General features: G+C 40.5%; 2 protein-coding genes across 11 annotated transcripts in view; one reads left to right on the top strand and one right to left on the bottom strand.

Annotated features, from left to right (window-relative positions):
- Positions 1-15005, top strand: part of LOC310895408 (poly(rC)-binding protein 3-like) — a 172723-nt gene extending 157718 nt beyond the window's left edge. For 5 of the 10 annotated variants that reach the window (XM_083826772.1, XM_083826775.1, XM_083826774.1 and 2 more), the window contains one exon: positions 2229-10107. In XM_083826772.1, the coding sequence (XP_083682898.1) occupies positions 2229-2577 (349 nt within the window). In that variant the 3' untranslated portion in view covers positions 2578-10107. Of the gene's footprint in view, positions 1-2228; positions 10108-12785 lie in introns of those variants that run through there. The other 5 variants (XM_083826767.1, XM_083826770.1, XM_083826769.1 and 2 more) reach the window with 2 other exon arrangements.
- ZNF830 (zinc finger protein 830) lies at positions 9717-21220 on the bottom strand. Its single transcript, XM_083826780.1, has 10 exons — positions 21063-21220; positions 20841-20940; positions 20035-20155; positions 19431-19464; positions 17916-18142; positions 17135-17225; positions 16426-16489; positions 13789-13869; positions 12255-12331; positions 9717-10392 (listed from the first exon to the last, which is right to left on the bottom strand). The coding sequence occupies exons 1-10, from the start codon at positions 21182-21184 to the stop codon at positions 10209-10211; spliced, it is 1101 nt and encodes a 366-aa protein (XP_083682906.1). The 5' UTR covers positions 21185-21220; the 3' UTR covers positions 9717-10208.
- Positions 21221-22153: the final 933 nt, after the last annotated feature.

Genomic DNA, 22153 nt, shown 5'->3' with positions numbered 1-22153 from the left:
AGAAAAGGAGCAGCTCATCCATGGGGCAGATAAACATCATGGAACTGAGAGCAAGAAAACCAAAGTTCTATGTTCTACAAGTGGGTCTGCATTTCACACATTTGCCCTCCTCCCCCCCAGCCCATCAGAGACAACGTTGCACCTTCCGACTTATAAGCAAATGTACCTGTGGAACTAATATCACAAGAGCCCTTTTTCTTTTGAGGGGACGAGAGGAGCTTGATGCTCAAGCTTTCCCCCTCCTCCACTCTCCTCTCCCCAGCTCAGAACAGCTTCAGGTATCCTTTAACCTCACCTTTAGCAGCACAGCTTTGGGAAGCTTTACTCCAACATCATCACCCCTCTCTAGTGCTCGTTTATTGCTTGTGTGCTGTCCATCACACGACGGGCAGGCCTTCTGGTCATTCCCTTCTGCTGGCCATAAAGAGACCAGGGGCTGTTTCTCTCAAAGCTGCACATAAGTCTAAGATGAGAAAATGTGAGGTTCTCCCGTGCCCCGAGTAGGGCAACCACTCCTCCCTCCCCATCCTTTTGCAAGGAGCTGGGCTACATCTGCCCCCTGACCCTGCACAACCCGGCTGCCTTCAGCCCATAGCGCTTACGGGAGCTACGCAAGCGACCCAGCACAGCGCCTTGGCTGGAAAGCTTCTCCCAGTCCTGATTTGACTTGTTAAGTGGCGAGTCCCCTGCTAGGCAGGTCCTCTGTGCAGCTGGGTGGTGGCTGGCTCCCTCTGCTGTTGCTGTGGGAGCAGGGAGCGATGCTCTCTCTCGCTCACCTCCAGAAAAGGACCAGGAGCTTGACAAGTTCCTTTTCTGAAAAAAAGAAAACAAACTCGGAATTAATGCAGGTATAAGTGTAGCTGGTGAAGATTTGTTAACCCACAGTCCCATTTACAAGCTAGGCTGTGATACCTCCCTAGCTGCCCACGTGCAAAATGCATACTGAAAGTGGCATTTAGCAGATTGCTTGCTGACCCAAAGCACTGTGCACAAGACGCCACAAACGTGTCAAAATAAGGATTTAACTAGGTAAACATTGCTATCTGAATACAACAAAACAAAACGTGCCCTTGGAATTAGCGTATTTTAATGTGTAAAAATGCAAAGAAAAGCCAAAGTGCATGGGCCAAATTCATCTGGCCTGCCGATGGGTGGACTTACGGTAGAATCAATGTGGTTTGATACCTACCTCCTCCAAGGAGCCCTTCACTTCCTTGGACTAAGAGGCTGGGTCACTCTGAATTACCTTGTGCTCTCTGGGTCCATGTGATAATGTTTATGTTGTACTGATGTAATGCCTTGTCTGTCAGCCGATGGGTCATGTTAACTGTAATCGCTGTTACAAGCTCGGAAGGGATACCGCTGCTGTGGAAGCCGGGGTGTTTTCCAGTCTTCCTTTGTTCTAATTTCCTTACAATTAGATTGCATAAATATTTTATTGTGATATTAAAAAAAAAAGTCTGGGGAAAGTACAAATCTAAGTGAACACACTGGCTAATCAGGTTTGTTTTATATGAAAAATGCACACTGACCTCACAGTGAATTAAATGAGAGACTAACTTTGTGAAACGAAAACAAAAACTTGATGCCTTAGATGGGAACAGCAAACCATTGCTTAACAGCCTCTCATCCTAGCAAAATGACAAAGGGTACCATTTCTGTCACAAAATTGACAAATTGAAAAAATTACCAAAACCCCCCGCGTCCCCCCCTTTCCAAAATACCGTAGACTTTGAAAAGCAAAATTCACCACATCAGTGCTGGGGAGTAAACTTCATAGTTCTTTTAAGTTTTCTTTTAAGTTTCGTTTTTTCCATCTTTTTGCCATTACCCGCATTCCTTAGATTTCTTTTTCCATATGTAAAATAAACTAGCAAACCCCCTCCCCCCCTTCCCAACCTCCTTTTATTTATTTATTTATTTTTGGAAAGAACTTTAGAGTCTCAGTAATGTTTTCACCATCGAGTCATGAAAAACCCTTTTGTTATTTCTCTTCTTTAACACATAACATGTTCCTCCTTTGACCCTCATTTTCCCTTTTTTTCTCTCTCTTCCCTCCCCTCTCCCTCCCACTCGCCCGTCCCCCTCGCCCACCGATCTAACCCCCGCCCGTTCGTGTTGGCTCTCCCCTCTCCGTCCCTCCATCCCCTCCCTCCCTCCCTCCCGGCCCCACCGCCCTGGCTGGACCCTCCCAACCTGTTTGTTCCTCTTCCTCTCTTCGTTTGCAGCTTAGAGATGGCTAAAGTCAGCACCCAGACCGCTTCCGTCACGACCCCTGTTGACCTCAACATGAACCTCTCTCAGTCTGCCACCCCTACCTCCACCCCCACCTCCATGGCCGTGCTGGCGGCCGCCTCCGCCGTTACCGTCAGTACCCCCCCTCCCCTACCAACTCTGCCAACCACCCACTATGCCGTTCCTGTCTCCAGTCTGCTTGGCATGAAAACTGTCCCACTCCTGGCACTAAATGCCGCGGCCGCCGCGGGGGCCACGGGGAGTTTGTCCGCTTACACTGCCAAAATTCCTTCGACGAGCGGGGTTAAGAAATCTGACCGCCAGAAGTTTGCTCCATATTGAAGGGATGAGACACAATGCAAGCTCTGCCAGCTCTACCAAGAGTCTGTGGTAGATCCTAGCTATCAAGGAAACAATATGGCATCTCTCATTTTCTGTTCAGTTGCTAGTGTTCACTGTTGCCAGCTCGGTCCGTCTTCCATCACCGCTAACACCCAGGCGCCCGGCAGCAACTAGTTCCAACAGCCCCGCGCCGCCCCGAGGCCCGGCCCCAGGCCGAGGCCTGCCCGCCAGCAGGGGCCAGGCAGTACCCGCTGCGGGCTGAGGAAAGCTCTTGGATTAAGAGGACTGGAAGACAACGAGAAATAAAATATATCTGCGTTAGGTGCCCGGGCCCTTCCACTGCGGTCTTTTGAGGGCACCACAGTTTTCTGTGGGGCAGGAAACCATAATTCTGACCACTCCGCTTTAGGGAGGGAGAACAGGCTCCTTTTTTGTTTGTTGTTTTTTGGCACTCTGACATTTTGCCCTGCAAAATTGCCAATGTAGTACTCGTTTCTGTGCCTGCTTAAGAGCAGGAACGAGCCCGTTGCCCCCTCTCACAATTCCTTTCACGAGGCCCAAAGCACGCTCCCAGGCCAGGCCCCATCCTGCCCCAACACGGCCTCCTGACGAAGCCCACGGCAGAAACCCCCGGGACTTTTAGGGGCACGCACGCTTCGCTCAGCCAGAATGAACCAACCAGTGTTCCCCCTAGGTTTCTGTACAACATAAAGTCCTGTTTAACTCACCGCTAATAATGCTTTCAGACCGCGTTTTGGTTATGAATAAAATCTAGCGCCTGTCAAACGACACGCTAAGGTTGCTGCCTGGATAGATAACATCCCTTCGCAAGCACTTCATTATGTCCAGATTAATTAAAACCAGACACCTAAACTGAAGAGCGCTGGGTGATGTAACGGCTGGTTGCTAGCTGTTGGAACTAGTTTTTAACTGCATTTTCTGTTTGTCCATCCACCTTCTTTTTTAATTTCTGCTGCATAATTCAGCACTGCAATATTGTTTTCCTCACCACTTCCAAATCCAGAATCTCATTCGCCCACCATGTCCATTCACTTTGCACTCCTTGGACACAAAGCTTTAACAATTGAACTGTATTCAGTGCATTTTAATATAAACTAAAAACACAATGCAAATGCAATACTTTTTAAAACATGGTATCTCAAAGTGTGTTATTATTATTGTATAGGGCTAAGTACGATTTCAGTATTTTGTGTCATTTTCTGTATTCTGTGGGCTTTTCTTCACCTTAGTACCTTTGCACTAAGTTTTGTCACTGTAACCATTTGTAGAGTTGCCATTGTTACAGTTTGCACTTATCCAAATGGGGTTTTTGGTTGTTTTAGTTGTGGCTTCTCTTTTTTTTTTTTTTTGGTTTGGTTTGTTTTTTTTTTTGTTGTTGTTGTTTTGTTCTTATTTTTTTGTTCGTTTGTATATAATGAAGGAAAACCTGGAAATAATGTCAAGGTACCTCAGTTATTTGACAGCTCTAGAAACCTGCTGTAAAATTGTTCTGGACTATTGTAACTGTTTCAATAATTGAAATTTAAGGAAAGAAAAACAAAAAACAACCTGTGTGAGAAAACTTGCCTGCATTGAAATGCTGTGCTATGCTGGTTGTACTCAAATGTTATTTTTTTAATAGTGAGAAGATTTTTTTTCTTTTTTTTTGCCTTTTTTTTTGTTTTCTTTTCCTCGTTTTTGTTCCTACATTTTAGGCTGTCTTCAGAAGTTACTGGCCTGGGGGCTCTGTAATGTATCTCATCATGCCCTAGTGCATTAGCCACCAGACAGGACTTTTCCAAAGCCCCATGAGACAATGCTTTCTATGGACTAATCTACAGAGGAGTTTCTGCCATTTCTAACTTTCTTATTATTCTGAGACATCAAAAGAAAACACTTCTTTTACTCTTTAAGCAACTGTGCTTCCTAACTCTTGTGTTGCTCTCATTACTGTTCCAGTTTTAACACTGTTGTGGGTCATAACATAAAGGAAAGTTATTTTGGGGAATTAATTTTCATCGATGTTCATGCTTTGGCTAATCTGTATAAAAGCATGGGCCGTTAGTGTTCTAAACCACTGTATTCAGCTAGAGACTTGACAGTAAATTGAGACGTTTTTATAAATAAATTTTTTTCCTGATTTAAAAGAGACGTGGTAGCTTTGTGCATACAACTGTTGTGTTGTTTAAACTTTGTTCTTTGTAACCAAGTTGCTAATTTGTCATTTGAGAAACACTATTTTATGGATTGTCAAACTAAGGTCATAGACAAATTGCTTGTTTTCATTAATGATTAAAGGTTTCATATCATCACGCTTAAGGTCCCAGTGCTCATTGGGAAAGAGTGTAACAACTGTGCAATACTGCCAATATTAGACAGTACATTAGCACTTTCGTTGTCAGGGATGACGATTCTTCACATGGTTAGATGGATCCAGACTGTGTAATTAGTACAGCAAGCAGGATTTCTACAAACCCTTTCTGTTTGTTTGTTTGCTTTTTTAAACAAAGCTGCTCCTGGAGTACTTCTCACACAGCATAGAAAAGACAGAATTCGGACTCTTGCTAGAGGAAGCCACTGTTTTTTATCTCTCATATATTTTCCCATACTGATTTTAAGATCAGATATTTGGGGAAGAAAGTGAACAACAAAAGGACAAACTTGGGTACTGCACATGGTGTTGTTAAGGCCCATCGTATTTTCCGATTCCCAGCAGCATTCAGTGACAAGGCTGCTCAAAAGCACTTTTCATAGGTCAAGTAAACAGGCCAGCAGCTGGAAGGAGCATTACAATTTGCCTAATTAAAAAGGATTTCTCCCATCCTGCCCTGAAACACTGCTTGAGCCATTCAGCTCCTCCATTGGTGCTGCTGATCAAGTTCTCTCTTCACACCTAAGTGAAAGACAGGCTGCCTCCGAGCTGCTGCTGCATAGAGCACTTCTGCCCACCTCCTTTCTAGGGCACTGGCAATTCTTTCACGTTTACTTCCTTCTCCTGTGAAATTAGACTTTTTGGCAGTGCAAGTGAGTAGCATCCTTAATGATGTGTAATTCTACAGCCTGCATCCCCTCTCTGCTAAGGCCTAACTTATCTCTTGGTACTTGGCTTGGGGTCCCAGTTCCCCTCACTGCCCTGGCTGGGTGCTCGTGCAGTGTATTGCTCTTGCTTTCATTGGAAACTAGGGCGCAGAGAGCTGCCATGCACTGGGTCACAAGTCCGAGCCTGGAACTATGATACGAACAAGATGTGCATACAGACCTGGAAATGTGTAGAAGTTAACAGCTTTTTCCATACATATGCAGCAACATCTCTTGACAATAAAACCTACGGAGAAAGATTAAGGAATGCCTCATTGTATCCCAGCACCCAGGAAGCACGTCCCAGTGTTGAATTAGCTACTCCAACCTCTAAGTTGCTTTCAACGATAGGCTGTACTACCAGCCTTCTCCCTGAAGTTTTGTGTTACTACTTCTTAAAATGTATTTAGTTCTTACTCTTGAAAAAGAGTGCTGAAGCTGCTTTTGCAGGAAGGACATCTCTACCTTTTATTTCCTAAACAGAAAAAAAAAATTAACTTATTGCATCTCAACACTAAGTAGGTCAGGGCTTTGGTCTCCCAGTAAAACTAGGGCAGCAGCAGCTCTGTCATGTTTAGCATCTTTCACGTAAATAATTCCCACACGCCTTGCAGAATTGGCTAGAACAGACTGAGATTTAAACTCACTAGTTCTGAGGTACATTTGTGTATGGGAAAAACAGAGGTAAAATGAAGACGTGGACACAGGAAGAAAAAAAGGAAATCTTTTGAGAGCTTTTGCAAAAAACAAGACAGGCAGAAATGTGATAAAATCTAGGCTGAGGACTCATTTTAATGCATTTTAGTTGGAAAAGATTTCTAAATGGCAAGAAAAAGTTCCTAAATAGCTTTAATATGAAATGTGCAAGCAAAACACAAGAAGGTACATTTGGAGGAAAAAAAAAAATAGAAACGTTATTCAAGATAGAAAACTAAACCATTTATACCCAAAGGCAGATAAAAGGAAGCATGCACCTGATACAAAAGGGTCACTTCCACACAACTGAGAGTTACCAATTGAAAGATGAAGCAAGCTCTGCAGCTGTCACATCATCAAATCATTACCAGAGTTATGGCAAACACCTCAAACAAATTCAGGAAGTTGTCTTGTGCTTCTCTAGTGGAAAAAAAAAGGAAAGTAAGAATGCTGGCTGGAATAGTCATCCAGAAGAAAACAAGTCATAGGTACTCAGCCACATAACCCAGTCCACTGCTAACAGGCAGAGTGCTTTCTGTTCTCAGATATAGCCAGGAGGTATCTGTGGGCCCCGAGGTGCATAGATGTGGCAGTCATGGCTCCTAGGAAGTTAGCAGTATAACCATCAAGGCTGCCACAAATGTAGCCCAGGTCTTGCTGGGCTGCATGGGTGAGGAGTTTCTGTGGAGACACATCAGGCAGTGATAAAGCCTGCACTGAACCACCCCACCTGAACCAGGCAGAAAATAGAGGCTTCCCTGTTTTTTTTTGTTTGTTCGTTTTTTTTTTGTTGTTGTTGTTGTTTGTTTTTTTTGTTTTTTGTTTTCCATTTTTAAATACTCAACAGCATGAAAAAAAGAGTGCTTCTCTAGGATGGGAGAGATCCAAATTCAGTTTCTTCCACAGTCCCAATCTCAGCTGAATATATTTCAGCACTAATTACATACTTGGAACAAGACCTTCCCCTTCTCAGGTGAGCACTGTGATTATCAGACAAGAAAGCTGCATGCTCACTAGTTCAATCATTTTATAGTGCCACAACTTCTGCAAGGAAGATGACAATTGTTAGGCTGCTCTACTAGACCACAGGAACTCTAAGTTCAAAGGACAGCATAGAGAAGAGATCTGAACACAGATCTTTTATATCCAGAAGTGCTGTAACTACCCATCAATTGCCCAAGACATGAGTGCCTCAGCTGTAGTTTTGGGAGGAAAGAATCTGGTTTAGATGTCTACACAAGGGAACCACTTGCATTTCTTTTCCCAGTGAAAAGGCCAGGATAGTTCTAAGTCAAGTGATGAACAGAAGATGAACTGAAGGCAGAAACTGCTTCACACCAGAAAACGTGGCCTGAATGACGCTTAGTAGGGATACAAGTACATGTTGCTTTTCTTGCCATTGAAGCGCATTTACCCCTTTGTTCCAGGAAAGGACACAGCAGTGTTGACTAAATTGTAATGTTTCTGCATCAACGGAGTGTGCTGTCACTACAGACAAGCACGTCTCAAGACAATAGCTGAAACGAAAGAAGTGTCGTACTCATCTTACCTAATGAAAGGGTATTTCTGAAGCACTGTGTACTCACATCATGGTTTTTAATGACAGCTACAATGTGATGCCTACTGGTTGAATGTCTGATTTCCTATTGCAGAAGTTCTTGATTATAAAGTCAAAAAAGAAAGTATTTGTAGGTTTTGAAAATATTTGAGTAATCTGACCTTTCCTCTTAAGAGCTTTTAACTCAGTGTTTCTGAGATGATAAAATGCAGCGAATTTAATTACAGTAGCTTGTAATAATGAAAACTTGTCTCACCTCAAATTGAGTTGATTGGCACGGGGACTGGCTGAAGTTAACATTAATGTTCTTTTTACCCAGTATTTATGCTTCTGAAGCAAATATTAGAATTATACGTTTTACTGGAACAATTAGTCACATCAGCAAGTGACAATATTGTTTTAGCTTAGTTTGTTCCTGTCTTTTGTTTTTGTACAATCACTTTTGGGCTCTGCTGTACCAAATACAGAAGTAGCTATGGAAAAAGGGTCAAGTCATGACAGCAGCAGCTTCATGGTGGGAGAGAAGTGAACATTCAGGTTACCATTTGATTGTCTGCATTGGCAGAGGCTAGTTAACTACCAACAAGTGCCAGTACCAGCCTGTGATTAGCTGCTCCCAGAAGAGAGTGGTACTTGCAACTGTCTCCTCCCTTAATTCCAATTCTGCAGTTTTCTACAAGTTCTGTAGATCAGAGAATTAAAACAGTCTTTTGAATTCCACTGAGTTGAAAAGCAGAAGCAGTTAAAAAAAAAAAAAAAAAGCATCTCACAACATGGAAAAGGCCCCTGGCATATCAAGAGCTTCTTCCAAAACAGGTAAACCAAACATCTAGCTTTAGTTTTTCTCTTTATTACTTCGTTAATAAACATATTTGAGGCAAATATATAGAAAGATCTCATCAGAACAAGGCTGTTTTCTGCCTTTAAAACCTCATTAACTTGTTTTAAAATTAGAATGTTTAAAAACCGTAAGTTAAGCTATTCCTTCACAACTTTACTTTTTGACAAAAATTACAGAATCGCAGAACGGCTGAGGTTGGAAGGGACCCCTGGAGGCCATTTCGTCCAACCCCCTGCTCAAGCAGGGCCACCTAGAACAGGTTGTCCAGTCAGCTTCTGAAGGAGCTGACTCCAAGGAGGGAGTCTCCAAAGCCTCTCTGGGCAACCTGTGCTAGTGCTGTCACCCTAATTAAACCCTAAAATTAAATCACACATTTTCCCTTGTTTTTTCCAAAGTCCTCAGGTAGCCTAACAAATTTTAAGGTTTTTGAAAGTCAAAAATATGCTTCATTTTAAAAAAGAAAAAAAGCAACAAAAAAAACAAGGGGCACTTACCAAAGCTCAAAATACTTCTCAAAAAAAACAAGGGGCACTTACCAAAGCTCAAAATACTTCTCTTTTCCATGTCCCAGCTTTGTCAAGTCCTTAGGTTCTTGTTTTTCACTTCCATCTGTGTTTATCAGAACAGAAATCCATTTTAGATGCTCTCCTTTACTATCTTAGAAAAAAATCCAGGATTTAGAGCTAAATAAATGGTAATACGTTACCAGTTTCCAGTGCAGTACATTCCTCTCTGGCATTTTGTTTTTTCAGTTGGTTACGGAAATATTTAGCCATTGTGTTTTCATCCCTCTGGCTTACAAAATGTGACATATGTTACGTTATGGCCACATTACAATAAGCAAAACAACTGATACTATAAAGAAAAATCTTCAGTACTGCCTATGGCTCATCATATAAACTGTGGAGAAGATGTAGCTCAACATTTCTGAGTTTGGCACTTCCAGACACAGAAACACTCTAACAGTTCCTGAAAAAACTACATGTTTTATTGGGGGAGCGGGGGAGTGGAGGAAAGAGCTGATAAACTTTTAAGATAACATAAAGGCATAAGATTTTCTTTTTGCTACCCATCCAATGTAGGAAAACTCTGTAAACTAACACTTGCTAGTCCTTTACTTCTATACACAATAACCCAAGTCTCCAAATTACTAGATATAACTAATGTTACCAAAAGCTTAGAGATTCTTCGGTTAACTAATTAATCCCATTAAAATACCTCTGGTAGGAAATCAGTATTTTTAATAAAAGTACATTCAAAATTGTAAAACATTTGCAATATACAATTTTTACAGCAAGTAATACACCATTGTAGACCTACAAAGGTGTGTTTTTTAAACACACTTGGCTCTTTACCCTCTCACGATCCTCTTTAAATAAATATTTAACGAAAACATTTCACTTCTAATAATGGAAGTAACATCATGATAAAGAGAGTATCAGCCACGTTACAAAAACGCTACAACAAAGCCCCTTTCACCCGCCAGTCTTGAGACAGCAAATCCTGCAATTCTTCTTCATCTTCGCTACCAATAGCCTCATCTTCTTTCTCTTGTGTTGCTCTTAATATCATGGCTTCTTTAAATTTCTCTTTCATCATATCCTGGCGGTTACGCAAAAGCTCAACACGGCGATAACATTCACTGTTGAGAAGCAAACCACCTATTAGTATTTGTGGCCTTTTCAAACTAAATGCATTTTCTACAGTGCCGGACTGTATTTTTCCAACTTTGGATATAAAAAGCTCAGCAGCTTCCCACCAACTGAAAATGTGATTGCACCTTCTCTGTATTAATCAAACAGAAACAGACCAGAGGAGAGGAGAAGTGCAGTCAGTTCTCTAGCAGTGAGCACTAATCCAAACATGGAACAACTGCAATACCCCCCCAAACTGATTTCAGAATAACACAGAAGATCTACCCCACACAGAGGCGCCAGCCTTCGCTCCACCTAGGGTGTAGCAAATACGCATATACTAGAAAGGTGATCATTGGCAATCAGTTTGACACCTTAGTGGCGGTATCTCTGAACTAAAGACAAAAAAGTAGCACAAGTATTCAGATCATGTACCTGCTTACTGAGCGCTACACTAGAACTTTTAAAGTAAATGAAATCCCCGAGTTTCAGTTTTCTATTTACTTAAGTTCTAGCCACAAAATATGTTTTGTAACAATAATTCTAGCCATTTTAACAGGATATTTTGTTGAACACATGTAGTTAAGTCAGGCTGATACTTCTTCATCTTTGCTTTTCCCAATCCTATTTGCTAGCAAGAGTCAAAAAGTAAAGATAATTGCCTGAATCTTGTTTCCCATTACATATCTGCAATAGGATAACTTGCAGGGCAGCCATAAGTGAATATTTGAAGGCTAAGGAAAATATGACTGTCACTGGAATTGATTTGATTCTGAATTTGAATTTAGTTTGAAAGAGTCTGAACTTAAATGCATTCAAAACACAAAGCTACAGAAACAGTGTTTAAAAATTTGGAATTTTTCTCTCAGGCAAAATAATTGCGCTAGCAAACATGAAACTCTCTCCCAGTTTCTGAATTTGGTTCTATGTGCTGTAGCAACCTAAGCCACTAGTAAAAACTCAAGGACAGCCAGGTTTAGCTCAAGCCCTCTTCAGAATTATAGCAGCGTTGTTAAAACACATTCCTTTACTACCAAAACTCAATTTGAACCCAACACTGTTGTTATTATGCCGACTGTCCAGAAGTCTGTCCAGATGACTGAAGTGTTGCTGTTATTTTTTGTACCTTCTTTTTGCTGAAAGGTTCATTAAAATCAGGATTCAACTTTTTCTTTTCAGTCTCTAACAGTGGCATAGTTAATTGTGAGTTACTTATTCAGGCTTGTGATGGTACCAATCTGTTCCACTGAGCTGTACTTTAGATTACTTAGAATTTAAAATAATGCTACACTTACCATTTCAACAGCAAACATTTAGGTAATGAAGTGTATCATTCAAAAAAACCTTTAAGTTAACTTTTATTAGAAAAAGGGGAACTAGTCACAGAACAATGCTTTTTTTACACAGCAAACGTATGGTCAAAACACAGATCTCATTATGGAAAATTTTAATTGTTTACACTGCAGAATATAAGATCTTTAAAAAAACAGCTAAATAGGTTCACATTAATTCTACATCCATCAGATTTCAAAGAGAGATGCAAATTAAGACATTTGACAGGTGGAGTGAGGCAATTTAGACGAAGGATTTACATTCTATTGCTTTATTTTGCCCTTGCCTGGCTTGCTGTATTTTCAGTGATTGTAGTTCAATCTCTCTTTGCAAATAATTTCATACCTTTGCTCCAAAATTCATGTTTTTATCAGGTATCAGTCTGAGATTTGAGGGAGTCTTTCTTTCTCCTTCAAATACTTAGGTGACTAACAAAATGTAGTATCACAGAAAATTAAAAATGTTTTACCATTCTAGTTAAATAGTGATCCATTACAGCTGGAGAACAGAAAGTCTGAGGAAAAATTGATCTACTTACATCTGCTCATCAATTTCTCCAATCTCCCGATCTAGTCGTCCTTCCTCATCCTCTTCTGCCACTATTGCTTCTGAAATCTAAACAAGAAAAGCTCTAAGAGAATTCACCTTCATCCTGAATTCCCCTGTCGTTCCTTTTTGGCGCCTGTGTCTTCCTTTCTTCCCCTCTACCCCAAGTCAAGTGCCTCGTAACTGTCAATCTGCTATACATATACACCTTCACAAAAGACTCTGGAGGCATATACGGAAAGACTGATCTGGTTTAATTATATATTAAAATGTTTATTCTTAAAACTAAAAGCTAAAAGTAGTCTGGCTGATTTGGGGTTAACCTTTTGATTTTTTTTTTTCAATACACTACTATTTGAAACTGAGCATAAACAAGTCACGTGCATCCAAAGTCTGAAGCTGAAATTGGAGCTATATCCCAATACTTGGGACTTAATTACACAAATATTGTGTAATTATTGAAAGTATTGGTTAAATATTCCCACCGGATCCCAAAGTATTTCTAACCTGTTATTTTTTTCAGCATATACTTTCTCAAATCTGAATGTCTGGGAGATGCTATGCAATCAATGGTCCACGCATAACTGAGAAGATTCCTTCTAAGCTGAAGAATTATATGAATGGCTAATGCTAGCAAAATGTACCCACTACTGCTTTTGTATGAATATTTCCTCTGTTTATAGTGCTGAGCGCTTTAAAATGAGCAATGACGATTTTTTTGCACCACTTTTCTTAAGAGTTGACATATGACAGTTGACAAATTCATTTACAATTAAAATTTTAAAAAATTGGCAAATACCCAAAGGAAACAGTGGGAACACCACGTATCTGTAAAGACAGTTTTAGGTGGTAACAAAGGACAGATGAAAACTTGTTCTCTGAAGACTTCCCATGCAATGCTAAATGGTAAAAAAAAAAAAAAAAAAAAAAAAAAAAAAAAAAAAAAAAAAAAGAAGTACAGAAAAATCGTGGTCAACTTACATCTCACACACACAGAATCTTACATCCCTTTCCCAGTTTCTGGGGTTCCTTTCCAGTACATTTAAACAAATCATAAAATCAAAGTTACTTACACTTTATAGATCCTTTTTCAAGGAGACAAATGGGTGGTAGTGTTTTGTTTGTTTGGGTTTGGTTTTTGTTTTTTGGGTTTTTTTTTTCTTCTTCTTCCCTTCAAGGTTAAAATACGAATATATCTCATCTAAAGAAGAGCCCATAATCATGTCCTCTTTGAATACACAACACTGATCTGAGGTTTATGCTATCTTATTTAAATGCAATGTAATAAATCCAACTATATATATTGATGACTGGCTCCTCATCAAGAGTATCTTCAACTTAATTTTCCTTGAGTGGAAAATGTAAAGAACCGTTTGCTCATTTATAAAGTGCATTTAACCACACACTGCATTGCAGACAAACTGCTGACAACTGCATGTCAGTCATTTCACAGAGCTGCACGAAACTGTTGTTCTCCTTCTTGTGTATAGTATTTAGAATCAATAAAAATAGATTCCATTACTTACCGTGTTGACCTGTCGTATTGCCTTTTGAAATTCATCCCATTCTTTGTCCATCTGATCCTTTGGAGCATCAACTTTTCGCACCTAAAGAACATGAAAACACAGGCTCGTTAATGATTAATGCCTAGTGAGCCAACAACTGGAAACAACTGGAAAAAAACAGCATAATTTTGCCATGTTCTCAGGAAACCTGGTCAAAATATATACATTACCTGAATTGAAGTAACTAGGATAGTACAGCAGCACAAGTGTTTTGGAGGAAAAATATCTGACTCTATTCCCGGTTTTAAACAAGAAGTTTGACTACAGTATTAAAGAACAATTGACTAAGAATGGATGGTGTGAGATGCCTGGACTAACAAAAGTGACTGAGCTCATTAATCTGATTTCACTATGTCAAGTAGTAACTTTTAAATTTCTCTGTGAGCTGTCTGTTCAGTCGTATATAAGAGCTAGGACACAAACTAAAAAGGAATAAAGTATTTGTTTTTAGCATGACATAAAATATGGTGTTATTCAGTCACTGGTTTAACTAGTGGTAGCCTGATTATATTTCAAGTATAAATTGATTTTGTTGGCTAGCAGGAGAAATAGCACAGCTACGTTCCACTTTTCAAACAATCTGCAAAGCTTTTTCTTCCGTGGTAGACAGCATTAATTACTAAAACAAGAGGACTGAAAAAGTAGGTGTAAGAATGGGTTTAAGATCTACAAATAAAGTAATCAAAACCAGACTGTGCTTTTAACTTAAGCAAATAAATCAGATAATCTACCTGTGTAACCAGAACAGCTCAAGACTGGAAGCTGTGACACAGATGCTAGATGACGGATTATGCCTGGTTCTGGACTGGGTGGAAATCACATAGCTAAGAGAACTAAGCCGTTTGTACAGAACAATTCGTGACATCCTTTTGCGTTAGCTTTGTTTTTCTTTTATTCATTCCTCTCTTTTGGTAACATGTCAGTCATCATCCCAGTAAAGACAATGGTCTGGTATGTTTTGTTCCTGAATTATTATATAAAATCCAGTAGCATGAATTAAGTTTATAGAATACGTTAGAAGCTTCCCAGCAAACTACGTATCGAAAGTCATCACTTCATTTTCTGTTTTGTGATTATTTTTATCATGTGTGTATGTACTGTGTTACTATGCATTGTGGTTGTCTTTTGTAATTCATAATTATTTGTATTTCTTACAATAAATTTAAACACTAAAGATACTATTTTTCCTTGAAATATTTGTCTAACACAGATTTCATATGCTTCATAAATTCCTGATGTAAAGAAGCCCAAAACCCCCTCTCCAGAAACACCACTGTTAATTCTGAGAATAATTATTTTGTGCACAACTCCAACACAGAATCCCTGTAGTCATCCCACTGTAAGTGATGCCACATTTTCCTTCCTCTTCACATTAGCTGAATTTAGAAAGGGCTGATTAAAAAGAAGTGCATCTGTAGGCAATTCAAGAGAGAGCTTACTGAGCCATATATCCACTTGTAAATTTTATAATCTGAGAAGATGACCAGACCAAAGGTCACTAACCAATGTCCTCACAAATATAAGCATGTTCTCCTTTGCCAGCTAGACATCTCCACTCTGTACAAGCTTCCCAAGTCATGCTGAAACTACATATTGACAAATGTAACACAACAGTCACATGCAAAAATTAAAAAAAATAAAATAAAAAAACCCACATCTTTTTCAGATACATATTTGAACACTCAAAATGTCATTATTCAGAAGTATTTACATATGCCACCACAGACTTGTGTGCATTTGTGGTGCCAAGAGAATCTTGCCAGAGCAAAAAGACACCTAGGCTTGCAACTGTGACGATGGGATTAAATGGACATAAAGGAGCATTACTTGGAAGGTCTCCAAATCAAACCCCAATTTAAATACTCCAGCAGCCTAACACAATGTGAACAATAGAAAAATATACTCAAGGAACATAAAGAAAGCTTTGAGTCAGCAGTATTATTATGAAATAATAGTAAGTTTGAATGAATAACGAGTATGAATGAATCTGACCAAATTCCAAGATTTTTTGGAGAATGTCCACGTATTTTTTCTGAGCATGAAAAAAAAACATAGCAGTAAAATATGAGAGGGCTGAAGACCACATTCACCGTTGTAGTAGCCAGTACTTGAGTTTACAACGCATGCCATAATCTAGCTGTTTTCATTCTAACAGGCTGTATAATAACATTGCATAGTAACTCTTATGCTTTTCAACAGGATCTCTCAGAAATTAGAGAACCATTCTTATATCCTCAATTCAGAAGCCTAACTGGATGTAAAAATGAGGTGAAATGCTTTTTCTTGGGTGACTCAAAGGAGTAACAGATGAATTGTCCAAATCTCAATCTAGCATTTTAAATCAACAAATAACATTTCTTTTTCTTTATAAGCCATGAAGGAACTGCTATCAAAAATACCTTCTGAGAGATGATATAACAAGCTCTTCCTGACCCCCACCCCTCTTTTCATGTCTTCTAATTAACCCAGAATGAAATAGCTTAGTCATTTTCTTATATTCTGGCACAACTAATTACCTGGAAAAATATCCCCACTATTCAGAAAATAATTACAACTGACAGAAATAAATCTAGCAGCATAAAAAGATAGGTCACTTACTTTTGCATCCACCTCAGGATCATCAAAGAACCCTTCTGGCAAAGCCTCAGCAGTGTTTTCTTTCCTGGAATGTTTGATTATGATTACTCCAAGTTAACACTTTAGAACCTCTTTTACTGTGGTTAAAAAACAGTCAAGAATAAAATCCCTAATTTTTATAAAAGGACCTAGAAATGAAGGAAGCTTTTTTATGACACAAATTTTACCTACAACCATCAAAACTTGTTTCTTCACTGTGGCCTTAAAAAAACTCGGAAGTTTAAACCTCACTGCCAGGACAGGAGCTGTAGCTCAGGCTTCCTAAACTATTTGTTCCAATGTGCTAAGCATCCAGACATTTTAAGAGAAGTCTCTACTTTCGATAGTCTAAACTAATGTCAAAAAAGTGCCTAGGTGAGCTGAACCACTGCCACAGAACAAGTAAATGTTTGTTGTTTTTTTTTAAACAGTTAAAAGCAGCGGTTGACACTAAACTTCAAAAGTACCACGTGTTAAAACTTGCAAATAGAGATGTCTAACAGGCCCCTCATGACACTGCTCCCCTGTGCCTAGGGTGTAAAACAACACTTGATGCTGACATATATGCAAACTATCCCAAATACGAGTCAACAATATGACGGATTTTTAAGCGATCACAATCTATATCTCCTGGAAGGGTAATGTCTATGTAAAATTCCAAAATTTTTCAATATTTGATTTGATTGTTTACCTCTCTATTATCTTCTCCTGTATCTCTGCTTTCTGTATGGATCCTGAATGGGAAACTACAGGAGCAGCTGTAGTTTTGCTGTCAAAGAAGTCTGAAAGAAAGGACAGAAGCCTGTGAGAAAAAAGAACAACTATTCAACCTTCTATATAAAATTTTGACTAGACAGGAATTTAAATTAATACCTTATTGAATCAAGGGAAGAAAAGCCAGACATTATTCCACTTGATAGCCTCAAACAATTACAACGTAAAAGTGGTAAACATGGTGAGGAAACACTGCACGGTAACAAACTAGCAAAGAATCTCCTTCCAGTAATACACCATAGGCAGCTAACAGCAATAATTAGAAAAATAAACAAGAACCCTTCCATCATCAACGGCATCAATAGCAATCATCAACGACATTAAGTTCAACAAAGGTAAATGCCTGGCGCTGCACCTTGGACAGAGCACTGCCAGACACGGGCACAAACGGGGAGCAGAGTGGCTGGAGAGCAACTCAGCAGAAAAACATCTGGGGGTGCTGGCAGACAGCAGGCTCAGCATGAGCCAGCAGCGTGCCCTGGCAGCCCAGCGGAGTGCCATTAAACACAGCACAGTCAGACAGTCAAGGGAGGTGATTCTTCTGCTATACTTCGCGTTGGTGTGGTCTCACCTGGAGTACTGTGTGCAGTTCTGGGCTCCACATTATACAAAAGCATGTTCCTTCCAACTGAACTGTGCTATTCTACCCTAACACAGCTGCTTCTTACAGAATCACTTACCACTTCATTCATCGTTACCTGTAGGTAGAGAATTAGGTATTGCTTCTGGAGTTGGAGGTGGAATTTCAGTTTTGTGTGTAACGGAAGATTTGTTCGATTGATCTTGTTCCTCTTCATCATCATCGTCGTCGTCATCGTCATCATCATCATCATAATTTCCTGACAATAAACTGGGACCGGGACCCTTTGAAATCTGTTTGCTTGCACTGTTTTGCTCTGTTTCATCAAAAAAATCTGCTGGTAGCCTAGTGAAGAGTACACAATGCAAATGTTTCAAATATCACAAAAATCAGTTTGACTCCAGCATCCGCAGTCTGTTCAATCTACAAGATTGTATCGCTCACAGATCTTGTACAATATGCGAAAATGCTCAGCTACCAATATAACCACTGTTTGAAGGCAACACATAAATGCTGCTTTCTTCTGAAGTTCCCCGGGAATGCTGAGGCTAAAGCTGAAAACACATTTCAGTTCAGTTTATTGAGTATTCTAATAAAAACTAATAAAAGTATCCTACAACAAAGTGAGCTTGGAGGAATGGCAGCTAAGGTAATTCTACTTTCACATTCAAAGCAATTTGCATCTGTAAGATGTCACTTAAATCTTGACACCCTTCAAGTCTAATACAACCACTCGCTTTGGGTACCTACTGCAGCTTAGAAGCGCTGTGCAGGCTCAGCAATGAGAAAACCCAGATTTGTTTAGGATTGCTGCAGGTCTCCGAGACAAACATTTTGCTAGGTTATATTTTTAAAATAATCATACTGATCAGTTTAATAATGAACGAACCTCTCAAATGGCAATTCTACGCACACATACAAAATTCTTACAAGGTGTCTTTAGCATCAAGATAACACCACCTAATATCTATGCAAAATAATAGTTTACCCCAAGAAAAAATGTACAGGACGCTGCAGGCCTCATGTGACACCTAACAACCCCACATAGACGTCTAAACACCATCAGAAATCTTAAGTGGCAATAAGATGTGTAACTCAATCCCCTGAAGTCAAATACACTTGTATCTTTGCAAGGGTTCAGCTACAAGATAAGTGTTTACATGAATTTTAAGTGAAAAAAGTCTTAATAAAGAAGCGTTGATGACATTTGTTAGTAGTTTCTGTGGCTAAGTATCATTTAAACGTATACTACAAAATTTGTCATCATTTCGGACTATCATCTCTTCTGCAGTATGGCATCATTAAATACTGGAGTGCTTGCCACAATATAGTTATTTTCATTCCAATAGACAGTGCAATAACAACACACATTAAATAGTGTAAGTCAGACAGTGACAGTAAAGGAATTCCTGTTTTGTCACAGACTGGAGTTAATGCCACGATTTTCTCATTTGCACAGAGCATGATGCTGCTCCATTCAGGAATGTACACCCACATTAGAAACCGAGCAGAAGCAGGAATCTGCTGATTCTCTGAACCTTTACCCTTGGGTAGGAGAGATGAGGAAGAACAGGGTGAGAATGTACCAGCTGGTATAGTTACAACCAAAAAGATGCATAGAAGATCTACTTACCCAGATGTAGATGTATGTGGCTTGTCTTCTGCACCTGTATAACAGCCAAAAGTCACTTCTTACAACCCATGCTTTTAAAAGAAGTATCTCTCATAGTCAAACTACTGCGGCAAGTTCAGAAAGTTATGGACTATCATCATTATTTCTTCAGAGCTCCAAACTGAATGTCCCATAATATCTATCATCAGGTACCATGAGTGCTACAGAGTCCAAACCCAACCCACACAAGATGTTACCTTAAGTTCATAGTGTCTACTTAGGTTCTCACACTCACTTAAGACCAATGCAATAGTGTGCCTCACAGTACTTAATATAACAAAGCGAAGTAAAAACACTCCTTGTATATGAACCACAGAAAACAAAGAGTATTTTAACCCAGTAAGCTAGAGAAAAGGTAAACTACCAAAAGAAGAGTTTTCTGCTGATCAGTGAACTCACAAAGAGCAAGACAGACTTCTTCCCTTTCCAGCAGCAATAGGCTGACAGATTAACTCAACGATCTTGTTAACTCACTTCCACAGTACAGCAAAAGAAAACCAAAAGGATACAAGATGTAAAATAGCTAGATTTTGTCACGTGCTTGGAAAGTATACTCTCTATTTACCTTTTGCTCTCTTTAACTCTGTATTTTCTGTGTCAACAGTTTTTCTCTTGACAGGCTGAGATGACGTGCTAGCAGCTGGACCGGTTGCTGTCTGCTTTGTGCCTTTTAATTCCGCAACTCTCTGTAAAGTAGTACACATTTTAAGAGGCTTTCCCGTCAGGAACTTTTGGATTGTGCAGCTTAAAATACAGCAGTTTTAGAACATCCTATTAAAATCAATTGATATCCTTCCATAGCAATGTCACTGAAACAGGTGTCACAGATCATAGAATCATTCAGGTTGGAAGAGACCTCCAAGATCACCTGGTCCAACCATCCCCCTACCACCAATGTCACCCACTAAACCATGTCCCTAAGCTTTCCACCACGTCCAACCTTTCCTTGAACACCCCCAGGGACGGTGACTCCACCACCTCCCCGGGCAACCCGTCCCAGTGCCTGACTGCTCTTTCTGAGAAGAAATGTCTGAAACCGAGATCAATGTTTCTGTCAGCCTCTTAAAAACAATGTGATGTGGGGGCAGAGGAACTGGCACTTACACAAGGCAGGCTGTGTGACTGAGAAAGACCACGATTAGTGGCAGCAGAGCAGTAAACAATGTAGGAAGAGGTAGGAAGGAGGGACTCACGCTGGGGCACTGGAACAGGAGGTGCTGTAAGACCCACACAGGTAGGTGTGCAGACACACGGCCGCGCGCTGCCCCAGCGAGGCGCTCGGAGGCAGGCAATGAAGCAGGAACCCCCCCACACCCCCCCGGCCCTTCCCCGGGTGCCTGCGGGCCGAACCCCGCCGCAGCCCCGTCTCACCTCGCGGTGCTGCCTGCCCAGGACGTGTGTCTGCCACAGCAGCTCGCCCTTCACGGGCGCGTTGCAGAGGGCGCAGCTGAGGTGCCCCAGGCTGTTGTACGTGGCGGCGGCCGTTAAGGGAAGGCAGCCGGGCGCTGCAAGACACCCCCCCGGCCCCCCGCCCGCCCCGCCGCGGCCAAGACACCCCCCACCCCCCCGGCCCGGGGCAGCGGCGGAGGATATCTGGCGAAGGGCGACTCGATGCGCTTCTTGTCCGCGTTCTGCCGCTGCTTCTCCCGCATCAGCCGCCGCAGCTCCTCCTGCCGCACCGCCGCCCGCCCCGCGCCCGCGCCGCCCGCCGCCATCTTGTCCCGCAGCACCGGGGGGGGGGGCGGGAAGGCTCCGCCCCCGCGCGGGGCGATGGGAGGGGGGCGGGGCTTGGGGAGGGGGCGGGGCTTGTGTGGAGGGAGGGGGTGGCCCCGCCCCTCCGGAAGGGGCAAGGAGGGAGAAATGAAATTGCAAAACTATTAAAGAAGAGATAAAATTAAAAAAAAATAAAAAATTACAAAAATAAAAATGAAATCAAAATTACAAAAATAAGAATTACAAATAAAAATAAAATAAAAATTACAAAAATTAAAATAAAAATTAAAAAAGGACAGGAAAAAAACAAATACAAAAAATAAAAATTGAAAATAATCAAAAATAAGATTACCAAAATAAAAAAATTGCCAAAAAAATTACAAAAATAAAATTGCTGAAATAAAAAATTAACTACAAAAATAAAAATGTTCAAACACAAAATTACCAAAATAAGATTACAAAACTAAAAAAAATCAAAATAAAAGTTCAAAATCACAAAAAATAAAAATCACAAAAATTAAAGATCACAAAATTAAAAATCACAAAAATTAAAAATCACAAAAAATTAAAAATCACAAAAACTAAACTGTCAGCAACAGGGGCAGAATTAAATTCTCCACCTTCAGCAACTTCCCTTCAGCAGTTACACCCTCAGAGCGCCACCAGCGCTGGATAGGCACCATCCTGCAACCGTGTGCCAAGCTTTCTGACTAAAGTGCTTGCAAGTTTCCCCCCCAAGTGCCAAAAAAGTAAAAAAATAAATAAAAATTAAAAAATTAAACCCACTACCAGTACACCTCATGCAGCCAGATGCTGCAAACACCAGCTGAAAGTACTCCAGGTGATATACAACTGTGAAAATTGCTTTAAAAAAAAAAAAAAAAAGCCAGAAAGGCCAGCTTTTCTTCCAGGCTGAGCTTTCCACTGCCCGTGGCTTTGACGCCCCACAGCAGGCGGTGGGGGCCTGCTGG

The sequence above is a fragment of the Anser anser genome (assembly GCF_964211835.1).
Source record: "Anser anser genome assembly, chromosome: 2".
NCBI lineage: Eukaryota > Metazoa > Chordata > Aves > Anseriformes > Anatidae > Anser > Anser anser.
The sequence above is the reverse complement of the archived record's forward strand: the minus strand, read 5'-3'. Positions and strand labels throughout refer to the sequence as shown.